The 22,280-nt window shown below is 41.6% G+C and overlaps 1 protein-coding gene across 1 annotated transcript; it reads left to right on the top strand.

Annotated features, from left to right (window-relative positions):
• The first annotated feature begins 2,638 nt into the window (after positions 1 to 2,638).
• Positions 2,639 to 21,147, top strand: PANK3 (pantothenate kinase 3). Its single transcript, XM_075541933.1, has 7 exons — positions 2,639 to 2,999; positions 12,116 to 12,468; positions 13,952 to 14,205; positions 15,441 to 15,617; positions 16,781 to 16,904; positions 18,056 to 18,181; positions 18,810 to 21,147. The coding sequence occupies exons 1-7, from the start codon at positions 2,972 to 2,974 to the stop codon at positions 18,858 to 18,860; spliced, it is 1,113 nt and encodes a 370-aa protein (XP_075398048.1). The 5' UTR covers positions 2,639 to 2,971; the 3' UTR covers positions 18,861 to 21,147.
• Positions 21,148 to 22,280: the final 1,133 nt, after the last annotated feature.

Below are 22,280 nucleotides of genomic sequence, written 5' to 3'. Positions count from 1 at the left end.
AGGAATTACTGAAACTGAAATGAAGACTGAACATGATACTGGGACAAGAGGAAAGTCAAAGGAAATAGAGGAAAGAGGTAGGAGGCAAAGGGCATTTATAGAGGTCTAAATAAAGGCATATACATATGCAAATGCATTTATATCTGAGGATGCGGAAATAGATCTATGTGCATATATTTATAGGTTTAGTATTAAGGTAGCAGAAGGCCATTGGGCTACCACTCAAGTACTCCATCAATGCAAGAATACTTCTATTAAGTTGACATTTATGAGGCTCACCTTCCCGGACACAACCGCTGACCACAAAGTGAGTGAATAAGCAAATGTGAAGAAAGCTGACGGTGCCCGGCTATCAAAAGATATAGCATCTGGGGTCTTAAAGGCTTGAAGGTAAACAAGCGGCCATCTAGCTCAGAAACAACAAAGCCCACATGGAAGAAGCACACCAGCCTGTGCAATCATGAGGTGTTGAAGGGATCCAGTATCAGGCATCATCAGAACAAAAAATCTTTCCATAGTGAATGAGGGGGGGAGTGCGGAGTGGAGACCTGAAACCCATTTGTAGGCCACTGGACATCCCCTTTCAGAAGGGTCTCAGGGAGACGAGCCAGTAAGGCAGTATAGCAACGATGAAACATACAACTTTTCTCTGGTTCCTAAATGCTTCCTTCTCCCCCAGGCCCCACTATCATGATCCCAATTCTACCTTATAAATCTGGCTAGACCAGAGGATCAACACTGGTACAGATAGGAACTGGAAACAGGGAATTCAGGGAAGATGATCCCTTCAGGTCCAGGGGTGTAAGTGGTGATACCGGGAGGGTGGAGGAAGGGTAGGTTGGAAAGGGGGAACCGATTACAAGGATCTACATATAACCTCCTCCCTGGGGGACTAGAATTCTCACTACTAGAAATCTAAGTGTTTTTCTAGCATGCAATAATGGTGAATAGCTTAATTATTCTGGTACTATCATCAGTATTGTGCTGTGAGTGGCGATACTGGGAGGGTGGAGGAAGGGTGGGTTGGAAAGGGGAACCAATTACAAGGATCTACATGTGACCTTCTCCCTGGAGGATGGACAACAGAAAAGTGGGTGAAGTCAGATGTCTGACAATGCAAGGTATGCCAAAATAGTAATTTATAAATTAGCAAGGGTTCATGAGGAAGCACGGAGGGAGGGGAAAAAATGAAGAGCTGATGCCAGGGGCTTAAGTGGAGAGCAAATGTTTTGAGGATGATAAGGGCAATGAATGTACAAATGTGCTTTACACAATTGATGTATGTATGGATTGTGATAAGAGTTGTAGGAGCCCCTAATAAAATGATTAAAAAGAAGCAAAAAAACAGGTTTCAGGTAGTTATAGAGGGGGAGCTTAAAGTTCCGGAGTGGTAATTGGTCAATAGCCTTGGGGAAGCGAGGAGTTAGCAGGGCTGGGTGATTAACACTCACAAAGTGTGCTTACCTGGTGAAAGGTCGTTCGCTCTGATGGGGTGCTCACGGTCAATGGTCAGACAAGTCCCTTGGTAACCTCATGGAAAAGTTGCTTCTTCCATTATGTTTGTTTCTGGGGTGCGTTGTGTCTATGCTGTCACCAACACTGTCACCTCTCGCATCTGCCTGCCCGTATCCCAAAGGTCCTCCCTCCAGAGAGATTGCCAGCCCTCTGAGTAAAGGGAAATCTACTCTAGGGCCTATGGGTGAGCCGTAGAAAGCCAAACTCACAGCCCTGAGTTCACTTACTCCGTGACACTACACAGGATTTCCAACCCTGTTCGTCTTTTCGGGAGCAGGCCGTGTCATGTCTCCTGAGGCACGGATGGTGTGTTTGAACCACCAACCTCGGGATTATTAGCAGCCTGTTAGAAAGGAGAATAGGTGGCTTTCATTTCACTGGGATTCTGCACGTGTGCCCGGACTTGAAAGTGGAGCTAAGCCTTCTGTTTCAGATCGTTCTATTCTCACACCCTAAATGCACGAAGTTGGTGCAGTAACTCGTGAGAAGTGCTCAGCAGAGCGCCTGGTACAGGGCGTTCAGTAAATGTCACCCGTCTGGAGGTACTTAGTTAGTTCATTGTTAGTAGCAGAATGCCAACACCCAGGTCAAGCAAGCACCTCCAGGAAGGGATCTTCGTTTGCGCGAATGTGTTTAATTCAGAAATACTATGCAAAGGGGGAGTGTGGAGCCCTGAATGTAGCGCTTTCTCTGGCAAAACAAACAAAACTCAACCCCCTAAAAAACCAGTTTCTAGCGCTAGATTGTAAGCGCTTTGGCTCGGGAAGTGGGCAGCTGCAAGAACAGCCATCTCAGTAGCTGCAGAGTTCCCTCCCCGACCGAGGCCACGAAGGCGAGGGGAGGGCGGGGCGCCCAGCTCCTAGGCCCGCCCACCTCAGCCACCACTGGTCGCCGCTTCGCTGGCGTGATTCAGACCCCGCCCACTTCGTTCTGGGCCCACTCTGAGGCGATCTCAGGAAATGGAGGGGCCGCTGAGGAGCCGCCGCACTGCATCCTGGGATTTGTAGTCCGCACGGGCCGATGCAGCCAGAGAGCGGGGCCTCGCGACTTAGAGGACTACATTTCCCAGCAGCGGGCGAAGAGCTGAGCGGGGGCGGTGGGGCTCACATCACGTGGGCGCTCAGCCTGGGCGGGCTAGTTCTTCGCGCGGCGGCCGAGGCTCCGGCTCCCGGGACCGGGGCCTTTTGTTCGGAGCAGCTGCGGGGGGGCCCCGGAGCGGTCTTGCCGGCGGCCTTCCCCAGCTTGCTCGGTCCCGGCCGCCCCTCCCGGGGGGTGGGGGACCGCCCTTAGGCCGGGCGTCGCCTTAGACGCCGCCGCCCCGCCCCAGGCCCGCCCTGCCTGGCCTGAGGGGAAGAACCGGCCAGGCCTGAAAACGCGGCCCTGCGCCCCAGGAGTCGCCGCCACTAGCTTCCTTGCACCGAACCGGAAGCTGCTTCCTGCCGCTCAGGCCGACACCATGAAGATCAAAGATGCCAAGAAACCATGTAAGATGAGGGCGGCTTGGGTTCGCCGGGCGGGGAGGACCCACGCCGGGCCCCGGGTGGGAGCTTCTTGGGCGAGCGCGGGATACCGAGCCCTCCGCTCCTTGCCCATCCCTGGCATGGAATGCGGGCGGCGGAAGCCTTCCAGCCCCCGGGTTCGAGCCTCCCCCTTTCCCCCACCCGTGCGCGCGGGGTGATCGCCCGCCGCCCCAGACCCTTCCCTCCTAGTTGTCGACGTCTGGGAGATGCAGGAGGGGCTTGTTCAGTGAACCCGCTTCTGCCACCCGACACTGGAGCCACTAAATCTCCCTGGGAAGCGTGGCCGAAAAGAGGTGGCCATGGCTGTACGTCGCGTGGGGTGTATACTGCCACCGGGTTTAAGCGATTCCCGGACTTCCTCCTGGCGTCCTTGAAACCCCCGTGGATCCTGGGAATTGCCACTTAAAATCGCAGCCTTTTAAACCCACGTGCTGGGTAACCAGCCTGCTGTTCGCGCTGACTTGCCTTATTTTTATTCTGAGAAACGATTAGTTCAAGTTTGCTCTAGAAAACGCAGCTTGGAGAAGCTTTATTCCAAGCCCTTGGAGGCAACCATTACCGGTGAATACCCAGAGAGAATCTCTCCGACTGTACATGCATATCGAAGAAAGGCTATCTACTTTTTCACAGTCTGGGGAACCTTCGGGGGCTCTTCTGGCCTCTCTACTGCATGTACTTTTCTTTGGAAACATTCTTAACGTGTTTGGGGAAAGTATAGATGAATTTTCATTTGCTCCTTTTTATTTTCGGTATTTTAATTCCTTTTATTTCTGAGGGTTTATTTAATCGCTCAGCTTTTGTGATTGCCATTTTTGTGTGTGTGATTTGGGTCATGCCAAGTCTTCCAAAACAGAAATTTGGGGATTGGGGTTTCTGTCTTTACAGTGGTATTGATATTTCTCAGATTTTACAGGGTTTTTTTTTTTTCGTGTACAGTGTCTCTCCAACTGATCTTTTTAGCAGTTTAAAGAAATCTGCTAAGTGGGGACTGACACTGAGGGCTCTTTTTTTAAAGAGTGCAAATTAAGTTAAAGCGCTCTGCAAACTACAGTGTTAGCCCTTGGTTCCTCCTATAGCTGTGGAGATCCCAGTTGTGGAGCTCCAGAATTCCCGAGGGTGTACCACCCCACTAAGTGCTATTGAGGCTGAGCCAGTCACCTGAACCAAGAGTCCAGTCTGCATCCAGAGGTCTAAGTTCTTGCAGAAACAAAGCTCTCTCTGATCACGTAGTTCTAACTGTAAGTTTCTTGTGACCACTTAAGAGGTCCAGTTTGAAGAATCTAAAATTAGTCAGTGAAGTACTTAATGACACGACTTCTCAGCACAGGATTTAGAAACTTGGCAGTTTTCATTTGCTGAATTAAACATGTATTTTGAGTGATGTGTGACAATGTAGTGTATATTGTTCACCACTTAAAGTTTTAACTATGACATCCATATTTCCTGGCGTGTGTGGCATGGTATAGTGTGGGGTTTGGTTTTAGATAGGATTTTTATATTAACAAGTACTTATTTTTAGGTAACTTGAATAGTAATACACTGTGAGACTTAATCTCTTTCCGGGGTAAAAATATGGTCTATTTTATAGCAGCTTTATAAAGATAGAATTCCACAATCTACCCATTTAAAGTATACAATTTTATTTTTGAACTTTTCGTATGAATTAAGTGGGGGGAAGAAGAAGACCATTAATCTTAAAGCAGGGTCATGCTGAAAAAACTGAGGATGAATTATAAGCCAAAATAATCTCAGATTTCTTAATGTAAATACGACTTTAATTCTTTGTGGTGAAAATAAAGACCACTTTATTTTCTGTGGGTGGAAGAAAAGGCCATTCAATCATGAACTATTATGAAAAGGTCTATAACTAGAAGGTACTTTCAACCTGGTACATGCCAGGTTACACAGGTTAGCTAAAGAGACTTACTTGTTTTTGAGTTCTTGGTAGAATTTTCAACTTGGGTTTTGCTTGCCTATATACTATATAACTTGATTAGCAAGGTTGATTAAAAAACCCAAACTCACTATCATTGAGTCAACCCTGGCTCAGTTCAACCCTGTAGAACTTTCCTTGCGTGTTTCCTGGGCTGTAACTCTTGGGTAGAAAGAAAGCCCTGTCTTTCACACGAGGAGGAGGTGGTTTCGAGCTTGATTGTGTGGTTAGCTTCCCAATACGTGACCCCACCACACCGCTAGGGCTCCGTAGCTAGCTTGATAGTAGGGAGTATAGGTGTGTAGTGTCAGCACTACACAAAGTTCATGGGATTCTAAAATGGGCTGACGTTTTATCAGCATGAACTTCACATACCCTACAAGTGATCGTTCCATCATATTGAGAATTGTGCAGTCATCACCGTCAGTTGCACATTTACCATTACCTGTAACTTCATTTTCCACCAAATTTTTGAAGACTTAATGAGTCTTATTTGTAACTCAAAACAGTAAGGTACACTTTTAATGTAGAGTATGCATAGTTTGCTTCTTTATCATTTGTAAAGTTGAATTGGACATCCCCTTTCAGAACGGTCACAAGGAAGAGACTAGTCAGAGTACGGAATAGCACCGATGAAACCCAACTTTCCTCTAGTTCTTTGATGCTCCCCACCCCTATCATGACCCCAACTCTACCTTACAAATCCAGCTAGACCAGAGCATGTACACAGGTACAAATAAGAGCTGGAAACACAGGGAATCCGGGACAGATAAACCCCTAAGGACCAATGGTGAGAGTTGCAATATTGGGAGAGGAAAGGAGGTGTGGGGGGAATAAGGGGGAACCAATCAACTATTGACATGTAAACCCCTCCCAGGGAAAAGACAATAAATGGGTAAAGGGAGACAGCTGTTGGCATAAGATATTAACAAAAACAACTTAAAAAGAGAAGGGGGGTCAAGGAGCTGATACCAAGGGCTCAAGTAGAAAAAAAATGTTTTGAAAACAATGATGGCCACATAGGTACAAATGTGCGTGACACGGTGGATGGATTTTTGTGATAAGAGCTGTAAGAGCCCCCAATAAAATGATTTTTTTTTAAAGAACCATTTGGTGAAGAAAACATTCTGCAATTGATTGTGGTAGTGATGGCACAACTCTTTTTAATATATCCAAACCATTGAATTATACAGCATGTGAATTGTGTCAGCATTTTTTCATGTATATATATGTATATATATGTATGTATATATATATATATATAAAACCACATTCTTCTAGAAGATCGTAAGTTGTATTTGGAAGTGTTGGTTTCTAATATAGCTCTCCTCTTAGATGTAATTTAATGTATTAGAGAAAATAAATTTTATCCAGAGCTATTTTAGTGTAATACTGAAGGCACAGATTTTCTGTAGAATTTTTTTCCTTAAACCATTTTCATTTTTTTCTCTTTATGCTAAAAGAAATCTTAAGTTGGCACGCAGTTCTTCTGAGCTTAAATCTTCAAGGTACCAATAGCCAATAATTCTTATTTTTTTAATCATTTTATTGGGGCTCTTAAAACATTCCATATATCAGTTGTATCAAGCATATTTGTACATATGTTGCCATCATCATTTCCAAATCATTTTCTACTTAATCCCTTGGTATAAGCTCCTCTTTTTTTCTCCTCCCACCCTCCTGAATCCTTGATCAATTATATATTTTTAGGCAAATAATTTTTAAGTCATTTGAGGGTGGTGTCATACAGCTCTTATCACAATCCATATATGCATCCATTGTGTTAAGCACATTTATACATTTGTTGCCATCATTTTCAAAACATTTTCTTTCTACTTGAGCCCTTGTTACCAGCTTTTTTCCCCTCCCTCACCCTCCTTCATGAACCCTTGATAATTTATAAATTATTATTTTGTCATGTCTTTTACTGTCCGATGTCTCCCTTAACCCACTCTTCAGTTGTCCATCCCCCAGGGAGAGGGTTATAATGTCAGTCAATATGATCAGTTTCCTCTTTCTCCCCCCTCCTTTCCCTTTCCTTTCCCCTCCTGGTATGCTACTCTTAATAGCAGTCCTGAGCGGTTTATCTGTTGTGGATTCAGCAGTACGTGCTCTGGTTTAGCTGGATTTGTAAGGTAGAATTGGGGTCATGATAGTGGGGGAAGGAAGCATTAAAGAACTTGAGGAAAGTTGTATGTTTCATCTGTGCTATACTGCACCCTGACTGGCTATCTTGTGTCCCTTCTATAAGGGGATGTCCAATTGTCTACAGATGGGCTTTGGGTCTCCACACTCCCACTCATTCACACTGCTGATTTTTGTTTTCTGGGTCTTTGATGCCCGATACTGGATCCCATTGACACCTCATGATCACAGGCTGGTGTGCTTCTTCCATGTGGACTTCATTGCTTCCAGCTAGATGGCCACTTGTTTACCTTCAAGCTTTTAAGACCCAGACGCTGTATCTTTTGATAGCTGGGCACCATCAGCTTTCTAAACCACGTTTGCTTATGCACTCATTATGTCTTCAGCGATCTTATTGGGAAGGTGAGCATCACAGTTTGGTGGGTTATTAGAACAAAGTATTTTTGCATTGAGGAAGTACTTGAGTTCAAGCCCAGCGTCCCTCTACTACCTTCATACTTTTTAGCATATAAATATATGTACATAGATTTATTTCCCTATCATTGTATATAAATATATTTACATATGTACATGCCTATATTTAGGCCTCTAAATACCAATTTGCTTTCTAATTCTTTAATCTGTTTCTTTTTACTTTCCTCTTGTCCTATCATGTTCGGCCTTCATTCGGGTTTCAGTAATTCCTCTCGGTTACATTGCCCTTGATGAATCCCTACCAGGCGTTCTACACCCTCCTCATGGTCAATTTTAGATCACTTGTTGTTCCAAGCAAATAATTTTGTATACATCTTACTCACCTTCACCCTGCTAGCATTATGTCAAATTATGGAACTTATAAAACCCAACTCTTGTGAGAAGGAATTTCTGTTCAGCCATTTAAAATGATGCTTGGACATGCAGGCCTTTTTTTTTGCATACATGTCTACTTGATAGGTGGTTCTTGGTAACTCTATGGTTCATAGATTGGAGTGTTTTTGTTATATGTTAATCTGGGGGATGTACTCTGGACATTTGTCATCAAAGTACTTAAGGAAATGTGTACTCAGTTTTTGTAAATATGCATTTTGCTTTTCCCCCTCACTGGCATATTTTATTGGGTGGTTGATTGAGAATGTTTTATTCTCAAGAATAGGAATAAGTGTTTTGCATCCTGTGTAGTAAGTAAGTAAGTAGGCTGCTTATACACTGGTGACCTACTTTTTAGCCCGTTCTTGAGCTAGCAGCAATAAAGCTGTCGATTTAGATACTTGCCTCATAACTTCCCTCCTGACTCTGAGGTGAACCTCTGGTAGAACATTGCTGTTCGTTTGTGTATCTCATCTCTTGTATTCCCTGCTAGTGTCCTTGATTGTGCGTTCTCACACCCTGGACTCTGGCTTGTATTTGTTCTCCCCCTCTGACAAACTAACAAACATGCATTTTTAATGCAGTGTGAATGTTGATAATTGCTAAGTGTTAAAGTGGATTATAATTAAGAATGTGTGTGTTCTCTGGTCTTGTTGCCTCCTCCATTTTTCTGGCTTGAAATGAGTTCTACAACTGCCAGTTGAAAAAATGTCTATACACAATGTGACTTGTCACCTCTCTCCTCTTTTCACTTGTTTGGTGCCATTGGCAAGACTGAGCTATCTACTCCTACCTTGACTTTGTGAAAAAAGATGTACACACAACTGAGTCAGCCTTTGAATTGCTACATCAGAGCAAATGATTTGGAACTAGTCATGATACCCTTGAAGTCAGAAACCCTAATGCTTGTGTGTACCTTTAAAACAAAAAATGTACTGCCTGCAGTCCGTTCTAATGGTAACGCTGACCCTTCAGTGTAGGATATAAGCCGCCACCACCCCCTTAGGATTGTTTCCAAGACTCACCCTTAACCGGAGATAGTGCATCACTATAGGCAGGTTGATGTTCTGTCTCTTCTAGTATGATTATCTGTCTCAAGAAAGACTTTCCTAACCAGTGATCTTCCTTTGAAATGTAATGCTTTTGTGCAAAATTTAACACTTAATTGGAGTTACTGCTTTCAAGAATGAGTATATCGAAGTATTTATAAACCTAGGATCAGAGTCTTCAGGATGAAAATAGAAATGGGAAGAACCTTGAGCCTGGTCTTGTTTAGCTTTGCAGTGTGCTTCTTGAGTACACATACTTACTCCTTTCTTCCCCTGACTTTCTTGTGATTTGGTATTTTACATTGACAGTCGTAAAACTGTTAGGTGTTGTCAAGTTGGTTCCAGCTCAGTGACCCTAGGACTCAGTGTCCCTATCTACTCCAGAGTACTTTTGCAGTGGATCTGTCCTTTTCATTTCCTGTCTGCTGCTTAGGGTGCATGTTGACAAATTTGTCTGGCGGTGACAGTGGCGGCAATAGTAATGGTGACAGTGGTGGCTAAGGCTATGTGTCTCATTGGTGCAGCCTTGATTTTTCAGTGTTGTGACAGTTGTGTAATATATTTATCATCCATTTTGTGATCAAATTTTGTGTAATAACCTGGTCTTTGGAACCCAGTCATCTCCATAAGTGACTGGACAAAGCATTTTCATTTGCATATGCATAGGGGAGCTTCAAAAAGTTCATGGGGAAATTCCATTATATTTTGTTTATTCATCACATCTCTTCATTTGACACAAATAACTGTAATGTGCTCTGAATTTTGGAAAACAGGTTTTTGGCTTGATGAATCTCCTAAGATTTTCCTATCCCAAGATTTGTTTCTTGTGGTCACAGTGACTTTCACCACTCCCATACACAAAATTCTAGACTCAAGCAGCCCAGTGAAGATTACCTTCTAGTTATGTGACAGCCAAAGGATTACGTTGTCTTTTTCCTAGTACCTTGTGAAAGATGTTCTAATGCGTATCTATTCAATAGATTGGGATGTTTTTGAAGGAATTGTTGTCTTAGATCAGTAAAGCTTTTTAAGTGTTTGACTAAGAAAATGTTATAGGTATGATTCACCGCTGATAATATTGTTGCTTGTTACTAATTTATTTGAACAAAGAAGGGAAAGGTAGTGAGTAACTTGTCATGAGTGTTTTAGAGCATTGTAGGTTTCATTTATTAAATGATAGAACTTAGTGTTGCCAACTTTTTTTAACCTAAGGATACATTTATTTCTGTAAGCTTTATTAAAGTTCTAAATGGTCTATTAATCACTTCAAGGGCATGTTGCTGGTAACCACCCAACAAGATTTAGTCAGTTTCTTTTAATCCTACAGTCTCTTAGTCAAAACGAAAATCCATTGCCATTCAATTCCACGATCCTCCAGTATGGAGTAAAATTCCTCATGGGTTTTCAAGGTAAGGCTTAACTAGCACTCTACCAGAATGCCTTATATGCCATAAAGCAGAGTTTATTTGCGGGGTCTTTCTGAGTCTGGCCCCTAGCAAACCCTCTGACAGAGTAGAACTGCTGCTCCAGAGGCTTTCCAGCCTGGAATTTTGGCAGAAGCAGGTCTCCAGACTAGCTTTCTAATGCAGAGCTCAGGTACACTCAAACTGCCCACTTTGCAGTTAGCAGCCAAGCACCTAACCTTTGTACCACCAGTCTTGCAGGTTTTTTTAGTTAAGGTTGCTTTGAATGTGATCTCGGTCTTTCTTCCTCTAGTGCCCTGCCCCTTGCCCTTTTGCCACCACCAGTGCTCCCATCCTGCTCCTTGGTCAGCCACACCCCGTTACTCAACCCCTTTTGCTGCAGATATTTCAGTGTACCAAATGTAATGTTTTAATATTTTTCCCCTCCCTCATGAACCCTTAATAATTTATAAATTATTATTTTGTCATATCTTGCCCTGTCTGATGTCTCCCTTCACCCACTTACTTTTCTGTTGTCTGTTCCCCAGGGAGGAGGTCACATTTAGGTCCTTGTAATCTGTTCCCCCTTTCCAACCCACCCTTCCTCTACCCTCCCGGTATGGCCACTAGCACCACTGATCCTGAAGGGATTATCTGCCCTGAATTACCTGTGTTTCCAGTTCTTTTATGTACCAGTGTGCATCCTTTGGTCTAGCCAGATTTGTAAGGTAGAATTGGGATCATGATAGTGGGGGGAGGGGGAAGCATCTAGGAACTAGAGGAAAGTTGTATGTTTCATCGTTACTACACTGCACCCTGACTGGCTCGTCTCCTCCCCGAGACCCTTCTGTAAGGGGATGTCCAGTGGCCTATAAATGGACTTTGGGTCTCCACGCCGCACTCCCCCCCTCATTCACAGTGATAATGAGTTTTTGTTCTGATGATGCCTGATACCCGATTCCTTCAACACCTCGTGATTGCACAGGCTGGTGTGCTTCTTCCATGTGGGCTTTGTTGCTTCTGTGCTAGATGGCTGCTTGATTATCTTCAAGCCTTTAAGACCCCAGATGCTATATCTTTTGATAGCCAGGCACCATCAGCTTACTTCGCCACGTTTGCTTATGCACCCATTTCTCTTCAGCGATCATATCAGTGGTCTTTGATGCCTGATAACTGATCCATTTGGCACCTCGTGATCATGCAGACTGGTGTGCTTCTTCCATATGGGCTTTGTTGCTTTTGAGCTAGATGGCCGCTTGTTTACCTTCAAACCTGTAAGGGGAGGTAATCACAAGTGTGGTTTCGGGTAAATGTTAACTGTCAGAAGTGGTAACCCCAAGCTACACTTGGGATTACACTGCAGAGAAGTCCCTTATCTGCTCCCTGGTCCAGCTGTGTCCTTAGCTGTGATCGCAGAGAGATCTGACTTCCTCATATCTGGAATGTCTACTACAGAGATTAAAATGAGTAATTTAAGAATTACAGGCCTACAATATAAAACAACAAATTTTATGCAAAACAGTGAATCACTTTGGGTACAGAATTACTAACATAATTAGACCGCCAGGGAGGTTAAGCCCCAGGCGCTATATATTTTTTATGACAAACATTTAATATTCTATGCAAACTACCTAAATACTGTTTTAAAGACGTTTAAGAGCACATTTGAATTTCCCAAAGTAATGTATTTTTTTCTACCCACAGCCTTCCCTTGGTTTGGCATGGATATTGGGGGAACGCTGGTAAAGCTCTCGTATTTCGAACCTATTGATATCACGGCAGAGGAAGAACAAGAGGAAGTGGAAAGTTTAAAAAGTATCCGCAAGTATTTGACTTCTAACGTGGCATATGGATCCACTGGAATTCGAGATGTGCACCTGGAACTAAAGGATCTAACCCTTTTTGGCCGAAGAGGGAACTTGCACTTTATCAGATTCCCAACCCAGGACCTGCCTACTTTTATCCAAATGGGAAGAGATAAGAACTTTTCAACCTTACACACGGTGCTATGTGCTACAGGAGGCGGTGCTTACAAGTTTGAAAAAGATTTTCGCACAGTAGGTATCCTTTCCTGAGTTAAAACTGAAAATTGATAAATGCCCCTTTAGTGGCTTTTTCCAAAGATGCCCACCTGTCAGCTTCCTCAGATCAATTTCCCTTGGCGAACAGAGGTAGAATTCATAATTAGCTTTTGATCTTGAGCATTTAAGACACTTCTGGACTCAAATTTACAATCCATATTTTAGTGAGCAAAGGTGCAAGTGGTTGTGCAGCTGGAAGAATAATTGATATGACTAAATTGCACATGTAGAAACTTACTATATGTGCACTCAACATAAAATTAGAAAAATCTTCCCTTAAAAATTTTGGCAGTCGATAGTGGTGATTGCATCACACTGGATGTAATTACTGCTGCTGAATTGTACATGTGAAATGGCTTAAGCAGCAAATATTTTGCTACATACATATTTTTTAATCTTTTTACTAGGGGCTCATACAACTCTTATCACCATCCATACTTACATCAGTTGTATAAAGCACATTTGTACATTCAATGCCTCATCATTCTAAAAACATTTGTTCTCCACCTAAGCCCCTGGCATTAGCTCTTCATTTTTTCTCCTCCCTACCAGCTCCCTCTTCCTCATCGACCCTTGATCATTTATAAATTATTATTTTGTCATATCTTGCCCTGTCCGACATCTCCCTTCACCCATTTTTATATTGTTCGTCCCCCCGGGAGGAGGTCATATGTAGATCCTTGTAATCTGTTCCCCCTTTCCAACCCACCTTCCCAGTATTGCTACTCATACTACTGGTCCTGAAGGGATCATCTGCCCTGGATTCCCTGTGTTTCCGGTTCTTATCTGTACTAGTGTATATCCTCTGGTCTGCCCAGACTTACAAGGTAGAAATGGGATCATGATAGGAGTGGGGGGAGGAAGTATTTAGGAACTAGAGGAAAGTTGTATGTTTCATGGTTGCTACATCGCACCCTGACTGGCTTGTCTCCTCCCTGAGACCCTTCTGTAAGGGGATGTCCAGTGGCCGACAAATGGGCTTTGGGTCTCCACTCCGCACTCCACTCCGCACTCTCCCCTCATTCACTATGGTAAGATTTTTTTGTTCTGATGATGCCTGATAACCGAACCCTTCAACACCTCATGATTGCACAGGCTTGTGTGCTTCTTCCATGTGGGCTTTGTTGCTTCTGAGCTAGATGGCCTCTTGTGTATCTTCAAGCACCACATTAGCTTAGGTACCCGTTTGTCTTCAGCAGTCGTATCATGGAGGTGAGCACACAATGATACGAATTTTTGTTCTTTATGCCTGATAACTCATCCCTTCGGCACCTCGTGGTCACACAGGCTGATATGCTTCTTCCATGTGGGCTTTGTTGCTTCTGAGCTAGATGGCCGCTCGTTTACCTTCAAGCCTTTAAGACCCCAGACACTATCTTTTGATAGCGGGGCACCATCAGCTTTCTTTGTTACTTATGTCTTAACCAAATTAAAAATGGTTTGGTTTGTTTTTCAACAGATTGGAAACCTCCACCTGCACAAACTGGATGAGCTTGATTGCCTTGTAAAGGGCTTGCTGTATATAGATTCTGTCAGTTTCAATGGACAGGCAGAGTGCTATTATTTTGCTAATGCCTCAGAACCTGAGCGATGCCAAAAGATGCCTTTTAACCTGGATGATCCCTACCCACTACTGGTTGTGAACATTGGTTCGGGAGTCAGTATTTTAGCAGTTCATTCCAAAGACAACTATAAGCGAGTGACTGGAACAAGGTGACTGGACCCTTTTTGATCTAATTCTAGCATTCAAATTTGTATATACAGAAGTTATTAAATTAATAATTCTACCTCTTTAATGTTGGTCATTATTGCCACCACAATTTCCATAATGGTAAAAGTGATTCCCCCCCCCCCCAGAAATATTTCACTAACTTTAATCACCAAACTATTATGACAGCTGTCAAGCTCCAAGCCCTACTTGGCACAGCTAATGTGCCAATCCATCTCCCCAAGGGTCCCCTTCATCCTCAATTATTCACTAACATGTCATCCAGCAATTGATAACTACAAAAATAAACAAGTCCAAAAATGTATGGCCCATAAGGTAAGGTTTCATTGGCAAACTTGTAGATCGCGAGATCTTTCTACCTGGTCCAGTGGTTCTCAACCTTCCTAATGCTGCAACCCTTTAATACAGTTCCTCATGGTGTGACTCCCTCCCGCCCCCCAACCATAAAGTTATTTTTGTTGCTACTTCATAACTGTGATTTTGCTACTGTTATGAATCAGGTGACACCATGTGAAAGGGTCATTTGACCCTCAAAGGGGTCACGACCCACCCATAAGTTGAGAACTGCTGAAACTTATCGACCATGCTGGTCTTGGGAGATACAACTTCTAGCCTCATAGCAACATCCAAGCTGGTGTATATTTTTGCTCCTAAAGATCCCCCCCCCCAGTTCTATATTTAAACAGGAATCATCACATGCTGAATAGATTCATATTTGTTTGTCATCATTGTAATTCTTAATATATTTAATATCAGATCTTAATGGAATAACAATGTTCCCAGTACTACAAAAGTTTTATGGGAAATTTTAATTTTTTTCTGGCACTCATAGGAGTCGACTTTTAACTGAAGAATGATTAATTTATGAAACACTGTGTCGCTAGGGCCCAAAAGACTCTTGTTGAAATTATACAGGGGAACGTCAGCGGCTGGGAAATAGAACCTCTTAGAAATTAAAAGCAAACATTTTGCTTTTATGGATGAGAGACATGATTATTCCCCTTGTGTATTGCTTCCACCAAATGGTTTATTTCTTTGGGTTATTCTGACATCTGATAAGCTTAGTTTTTATTAAGGGTTTTTCTTACATTAACATTCAGCTTAGTAATGTGTTTCCCTTGAGAGTTCATAGAATTAGTAGATTCTGCATCTGCTTGCTAACGAGGAAGGTGAGCACGGTGTGTAGCTGTAACTGATCAAGGTTCTTGACTTTCTTTAGCCTGGGCGGAGGCACCTTTCTCGGGTTGTGTAGCTTATTGACCGGCTGCGAAAGCTTTGAAGAGGCTCTTGACATGGCATCCAAAGGGGACAGCACGCAAGCAGACAAACTTGTCCGCGATATTTATGGAGGAGACTATGAACGATTTGGTCTGCCAGGTTGGGCGGTAGCATCGAGGTAAGTTGGACATCATGTTCTAAAGGAGAGAGCAGCATCATGCGATCTTCAAAGGACTTCCTTACCAAAACTCGGGGAGGGCAGCGGGGGCGGGGGGAGAACGAGGGAACTCAGCACAAGATTGAATATATAACCCCTACAGACAACAGATAGTTATAATAACAATATATACCGGTAATTGATCAAGGATTCACAAGGGGGTGGGGAAACAGCAGCCTATACCAAAGGCTCCGATAGAAACAGTTTTGGAAATTATTAGGGCAACATGTACAAATATGCTTGATACATTGAATGCATGGAATGTAATAAGAGCTGTAAAAGCCCCCAATAAAATGATTTTAAAAATAAGAATTCAACAAAACCTGCTGCCGTCAAGTCAATACTGATGCACAGAGCCCCTATCGGACAGGGGAGGGCTGCCCCTGAGAGTTTTGAGACTGAAGCTGTCGGAGGAGTAGAAAGTGCCCCTTTTTCTGAGGAGCAGGAGGGAGTTGGTTTTGAAATGCTGGCATTGTGGTTAGCAGCCCACGACACCACTGGGGCTCCTCCCTTAGTCTCAGTTGAGGTGGTACTGCCTGCCTCTGTGGGTTTCGACAAATGCCCATCCTTTCTTTAAAGTGGCTGGTCTGTACACCAGCTTGGAAGGGCATTCTTGGTGTCTCCAGCATGTTGCTAGGTAGGTCATAGATGGGACTATAGAAAAATGAATTTATTGTTAAAAGCTAAGCTGTCTTTATGGAAACAACTTACTTTCACTTTTCTTTTTTTTTTAACAATTTATTGGGGCTCATACAATTCTTTTTTTTTTAACAATTTATTGGGGCTCATACAATTCTTATCACAGTTCATATACATACAGTTCATATACATACATCAATTGTATAAAGCACTTCTGTACAGTCTTTGCTCTAATCATTTTTTTCTCCTCTTTTCTTTTTTTACATTTTATTAGGGACTCATACAACTCTTATCACCATCCATACATATACAATCTATGATGCCTTGTAAGAGCTGGATTCAAGTTGCTACTTTTGTGTCTGTTGGGAAGCTTTGATTTTCTCCTGTTTTTACTCATTTGGCCATCACTTGGGGAAAATGTCAAGGATTATCAATGTAGTGTTTCTTGTTTACAACAGATTTGACTGTTTCCCATTTGTCTGCAGTTTTGGGAATATGATTCACAAGGAGAAGCAAGAATCGGTTAGTAAAGAAGATCTGGCAAGAGCAACTTTAGTTACCATCACCAATAACATTGGTTCTGTGGCGCGGATGTGTGCTGTTAATGAGGTAAAACCCAAGTTACTTCTATGATGAACATGAATGGGGGTTGGGTACGTTACTCAACTTTTCATATTATTTAAGGATTAAGGCCTCTAGGATTAAGCTCTCTCATTAAGTCCAATTGCCAATATGGACAGCTGTTATCTTTAAAGAAAGGAAACTTAATTCAGATTGCAAATGGGACAGACATTATATTTATTGGCAAACCTTTCTATGAAAAAAGAAGACATTTTGAGAACATCTTACTCAGTTTCCTCTTTGCCGAGACTGTTTTTGATTAGTGAAATGCTTGGAATTTTTCTTACTGCCTTCGGCTTCTTTACAGTGCTGCCTTGTTGCATATGGATCAAGCAGCATTGTACAGGGCTATGAAGGCACTGAGGAGTGTTCTTCACAAGAAGTGATATTTTTTTGAGAACGGTAATTAGCTTATACTGCAAGATATACCACATAGGGTTATTTTTCAATTTAGTAAGAAATATGTAGGCATTTGATATAATAAATATATAATTCATATATTTATGTTTATTTGTAAATTTTACATATAATTTTTTAATGTGGAAGGAAAAGTGTGCTTCCAGGTTTACTGCCATTTGGAGCCTTCTGTGGGGTAGTTCTACTCTGTCCTGTTCAGGTCTGAGCTGGAACTGACTTCAGAGCAATGGGTTTGGTTGGGTGTACCAGGCACATGGGCTATACAGTCGAAGAAAACAAAGATCGCTGACATCATAAAGATGTCGGTTAGCATGTTATTGTTGTAAAAGAGCAAACATGGCAGAGGGCAGGCTGCCACGGTACTAGGGTGGTTAAGAGTATGACTCAGTAAAAATCTAAGGAGGGGAGAGAGTCACACATAACACATATTTGGAAAACGAGAAAGAGTTCTGAGTTGCTTATGCTTACATGTAGGCTGTTAGCATTAACAGCATAGAGAATTGGACAGTGCTACTTTGCAGGGCTGTTAATTTTATAGAAGTCACAACCTGTATTTTTTTCTTTTTGCTTAAAGAGTCTATATTCAAAATGAGTTAGCTATGTGCCAGAAAGATAGAAGTCATATTAATAGAACTGTAGTCATTAATACTAAGTATTTTTGTAAACGCCACTAAAATGTAAAATCTTACTCTTTATATATTACTTGATTTGTTTTCTTTTAGAAAATAAACAGAGTTGTCTTCGTTGGAAACTTTTTACGTGTCAATACGCTCTCAATGAAACTTTTGGCATATGCACTGGATTATTGGTCAAAGGGTCAATTGAAAGCATTGTTTCTAGAACATGAGGTATGATGGGAATTTATTAACAGTATACTTTGCATTGAATTTATCACTTAATCTTATTTTTTATATCATTTTATTAGGAGCTCATACAACTCTTACTACGATCCATATGTACATCAGTTGTGTAAAGCACATTTGTACATTCATTACCCTTAACATTTTATAAGTGAAATTTAAAACTACAGACAGTTTGCCTAAAGAGTGTATTAGCTTTCTCATTTCTATTGGGAGTTGCTGGGGTGGGTGGGTGTTGTATTCTTGTATACACCCCACTAAGATAAAATTTTTATAGATCTCATCCCATGTAAAACCTAGCGATATAGTGAAGTTAAATCTTCACACTGCTCCCAGAAGTGTATTGATTAAAGGGGAGATAGAAATAAGTGATGTGGTTCTGGAAACTTAGTGTTTAAAAGTCTCACTGAGTGCTAATTTATTTTCAAACTCTTTATATTGAGAATACAACTCCTGTCCTGCTTTCTCTCCCCCCCACACAAAAAAAGATGTTTAAATTAGAAAAAGTAATAACAGTATTCTTGAACAAATGCATAATAAGCGAGTGTCTTCATAGTCGTTGATACTGTATGCCAGGTTAAAAGCTGCACTGTATCTAACACTTGTTTTTGTACAGGGCTACTTTGGAGCAGTTGGCGCACTTCTTGGGCTGCCAAATTTCAGCTAGAACCTCAGCTTTTTCTCAGCTAATGCCTTCTAAGAGGAACTGAAAATCCAAGGCATAATTCCTTCATCGTCTGTCACTGGAAGCCGAATGATCGTGTTCTCGTTGATTTTCAAAGCTGTCACTAGTCAGCTGCTGGATGTTGCCATAATGAGAGAACCTGTGAAGTATTTCTAATCAAAGTGCTTTCTCCTGTACATAGGCATTGTTCCCTCTTTCCTGCAACATGGCCGTGGATGGTGGAGCTTCCGCTCCATGTTTTCTTAACTGTAGCCAACATTGCAGTACTGTATGCTTAAACAAAATCTCCAAATCTCAAGTGTTTTGCTTAAGAAAAGAGCAGGTTTTGAATACTTGTTAGGACTCTTATGTGTGTTCTGTTTACTGGTGAACAGTAACATAATCAGAAGTTAATCAAAGGTAATCAAATTATGTAATTTTTAAAATGTTAAGCCATTACTCATTATTTTTCCCCAACATTTCCCTTCCCTAAAGTCATACTTATACACTCTTTCCCCAGACATAGAATCCCCAAAGGCCATAATATAATTGACATTATTACATTTCAGCCTGAATTGAAAATTAATTCTAGAAATGTACCTATTTTGATATAGCACTTTCTGTATTCTATTAGTTATAGCTAATCAATACACTTTAAAATGTTATTTAGAATTTGGAGGTTTTAATTACTTGCTTGAGTATATAATTAGCCCTCGAACTATTCTAATGTGACTTGAATGAACCCGTAGGATCAGTTATTGTTTCTATATCATTCCAAACTTAGTCACTATTTATTGGGTCTGAACCATCATATCTAAAGACGTTTGTATTATGAACCATATCAACCGAATCCTATTGTTCTCAAAGAATAGTACAGAAAATGCTTTGCTTTGATACTTAGTGGGAGTGGGGGCCAGGATTGAGAATTGTGAAAGGATCAGATTTTCATGCACTCTGGTAATGGAAGCATTACCGTTTGAAAGTGTAAATCCACTGAACTTGTAAGGTAAGCTCACTTTCCTTAGCTGGTTGATACTTCGGTGGCTAATGGCGTGGTTCTGGTCTATTACTCACGATTTTAGGAAAAAGGACTTTGAGAGAATTGTTCCCATAAATTACCATTAAATCTGGGTGTGCTTTAAGATATTTTTAACAGTTTACATGAGGAAAGGAGTATTAAGTTGTGTGTTACAGGTCACGGTTGGCTCATGCTCAGTGAATGGAGAGCAATCTCTAACAAATTGTAGCGAAGTGCTCTGCAGAAACATTTTCCCATGTACTTTAAAAAGATTGTGCTCAAATAGTTTCCTGTCTAAAATCATGAGCATACAGATGTTTAGAGGGACAGGTATACAGAGGTAATTTTTAGAATTTAGAATATCTGGAACTTTAGGTTCACATTAGAGTCCAATTTTACTTTTTTTTTAGAGGCCAACTTTAAAACCTAGTTACTTAACACTCATTTCAATGTTTTACAGCCTATTTCATCGTAACATCTAGATACTTCATTCAAAACATTGTTGATTCAAATAAAAGTTTTGATCTGGGCTTCTGTGCATATAGAATGATACTGGTTCCAGACTCACTACATAGCAGCTTACCAGCTATAAATTTCAGACAGACTTTAGAAAGAGAAGGAATGGTCAGTATTTAGTTCCAGATTGATATGAGATATGATTCATACATTGAAACTACCTGCAAATATATAAAGTGACCAATCGGAGCACTGTTGCTCTTACCTATTTCTGTGTGTAGTCCACAACATCTAGAATAAGGAAGCACCTGGTTACACTGACGGCTGCCAGGATTGTACATCTTAATTCTAATCTGAGGAGATCCCCACTGATGCAGAACAGGGCAGACAAGTTGGGCTTGACCATAAGTCAGTGTAAAGCCTCAACTTGTTCTTTAGCCTTGTCTATTTAAATTTTCTTGTAGGCATATTATGGAAATAAACATGAAATGTATTTTGATATAATACTTTATTCAACCAATGTGTTATTTCAACCTAGAATAAATGTGAGCATTAAGGAATTTTCCCCTTTGTAGTCTCTGAGGAAGTGATTCACACAGTGACATGGCAGTTGAGTGTTCACATGCAAATGCAGCCGTGTGGGCGAAGACTTGTGTTGATGACCATTCTGGAACCAGCTCTTAAAATCTAGTACTGCTGTGTGCTCATGATTACTTTTGGGGTATCTTAAAAGTAAAAACATGGGAACCATATTTTTAGGGAGGTTAAGAAATGGTCATTTAGGGGCTTTAAGAAATTCTTGAAACAGCCCCCCCCCCCCAAAAAAAAAACACACAACTATTTGGAGTCCCCTCATCTCTGACTATGGTCGGGCAGTGAAATTACACAAGACAACCTGATAGTGCCCCCCAAGTCTCCACAATGTGTAGTTTGTTAACTGATGGAAATTTCAGGGGCCCATGTGGCCTGTGGTGGCTTAGCGCCTGGCCTGCTCACCATGAAGTCGGCAGTTTGAGAATGCCCATCTACTCTGCAGATGGCAACTAGTGGTTTGTAATCCTTTGCCCACACAGTTTCCAGTCTATTTTATTCTCTCTAGGTCAGTTATTCCTTGCCCATCCCTGTTCAGTTACTTGAATGTAAATGGCTGGGAACCAGGGCACTGTCATTACTGATAATATACCAAGAGGTTCAAGTTGTCAAGGCCATAAAGACACATTTTTAAAAAAAATCTGGCAAAGAAATTTGCTTTATTATCTGGAAAAATTTTAAGTGGATATTAGAGTGGTATAAATCATCTACCTTGTCTATTTAGCTATCAATCATTTATATAAATGTACCTGTCTTTGTTACTTTTTGAGTTGTTAAAAAATTATTGGGGGCTCTTACAACTCTCAACACAGTCCATGCATACATACATTGTGTCAAGCCCATTTGTACATACGTTGCCATCATCATTTTCAAAACATTTCTTTCCACTTGAGCCTCTCAAGCCTTCTTGAGTACAGATAGGATAGCTCTACTGTGATGCCAGGTTGTGGCTGTAAAAGTGCCGTTTCCTCTGTGCCCAGTGGTGCTCTTGCCTTTAAAGAACAGGCCCTCACAACTGGCCTTGATTCTAAGCTTGCACACCTGGGTGGAAGACCTAGACAGGCGTAGTGCCACCGTGGTTATGCACAAAATCAACTCTGTTCTGCACTTCATGCTGTCTAGTCCTTAGCTAGAGAATGTAGTTTGGCAGTTTTTAAAGCATGTGTAAGGACTGATAGAGAATAATTAATGGCCAACAGGATTAGTGGGCATTATTTTTAATTTGTGGTATCTGTAAACATAATCCTGAAGGTTTATTGCCTTTTGTAATGACCTTATTTAAGATGTTTTGCCAAGAGTGTCAATTATGCCTTATTTCTTAATAAGGATACTGATTAAGGTATTTATTTTTGACCTTT

The sequence above is a fragment of the Tenrec ecaudatus genome, chromosome 2 (genome assembly GCF_050624435.1).
Source record: "Tenrec ecaudatus isolate mTenEca1 chromosome 2, mTenEca1.hap1, whole genome shotgun sequence".
Classification (NCBI taxonomy): Eukaryota; Metazoa; Chordata; class Mammalia; order Afrosoricida; family Tenrecidae; genus Tenrec; species Tenrec ecaudatus.
This window is presented reverse-complemented; position numbering and strand designations above follow the sequence as displayed.

What these genes read in the sequence shown, in the direction of transcription:
- PANK3 (XM_075541933.1), top strand. Translation starts at nt 2,972, where the DNA reads ATGAAGATCAAAGATGCCAAGAAACCAT. An exon ending in CAAAGATGCCAAGAAACCAT is followed by an intron (nt 3,000 to 12,115) that starts GTAAGATGAGGG and finishes TTCTACCCACAG; the next exon opens with CCTTCCCTTGGTTTGGCATG. An exon ending in CATTGTTTCTAGAACATGAG is followed by an intron (nt 18,182 to 18,809) that starts GTATGATGGGAA and finishes GTTTTTGTACAG; the next exon opens with GGCTACTTTGGAGCAGTTGG.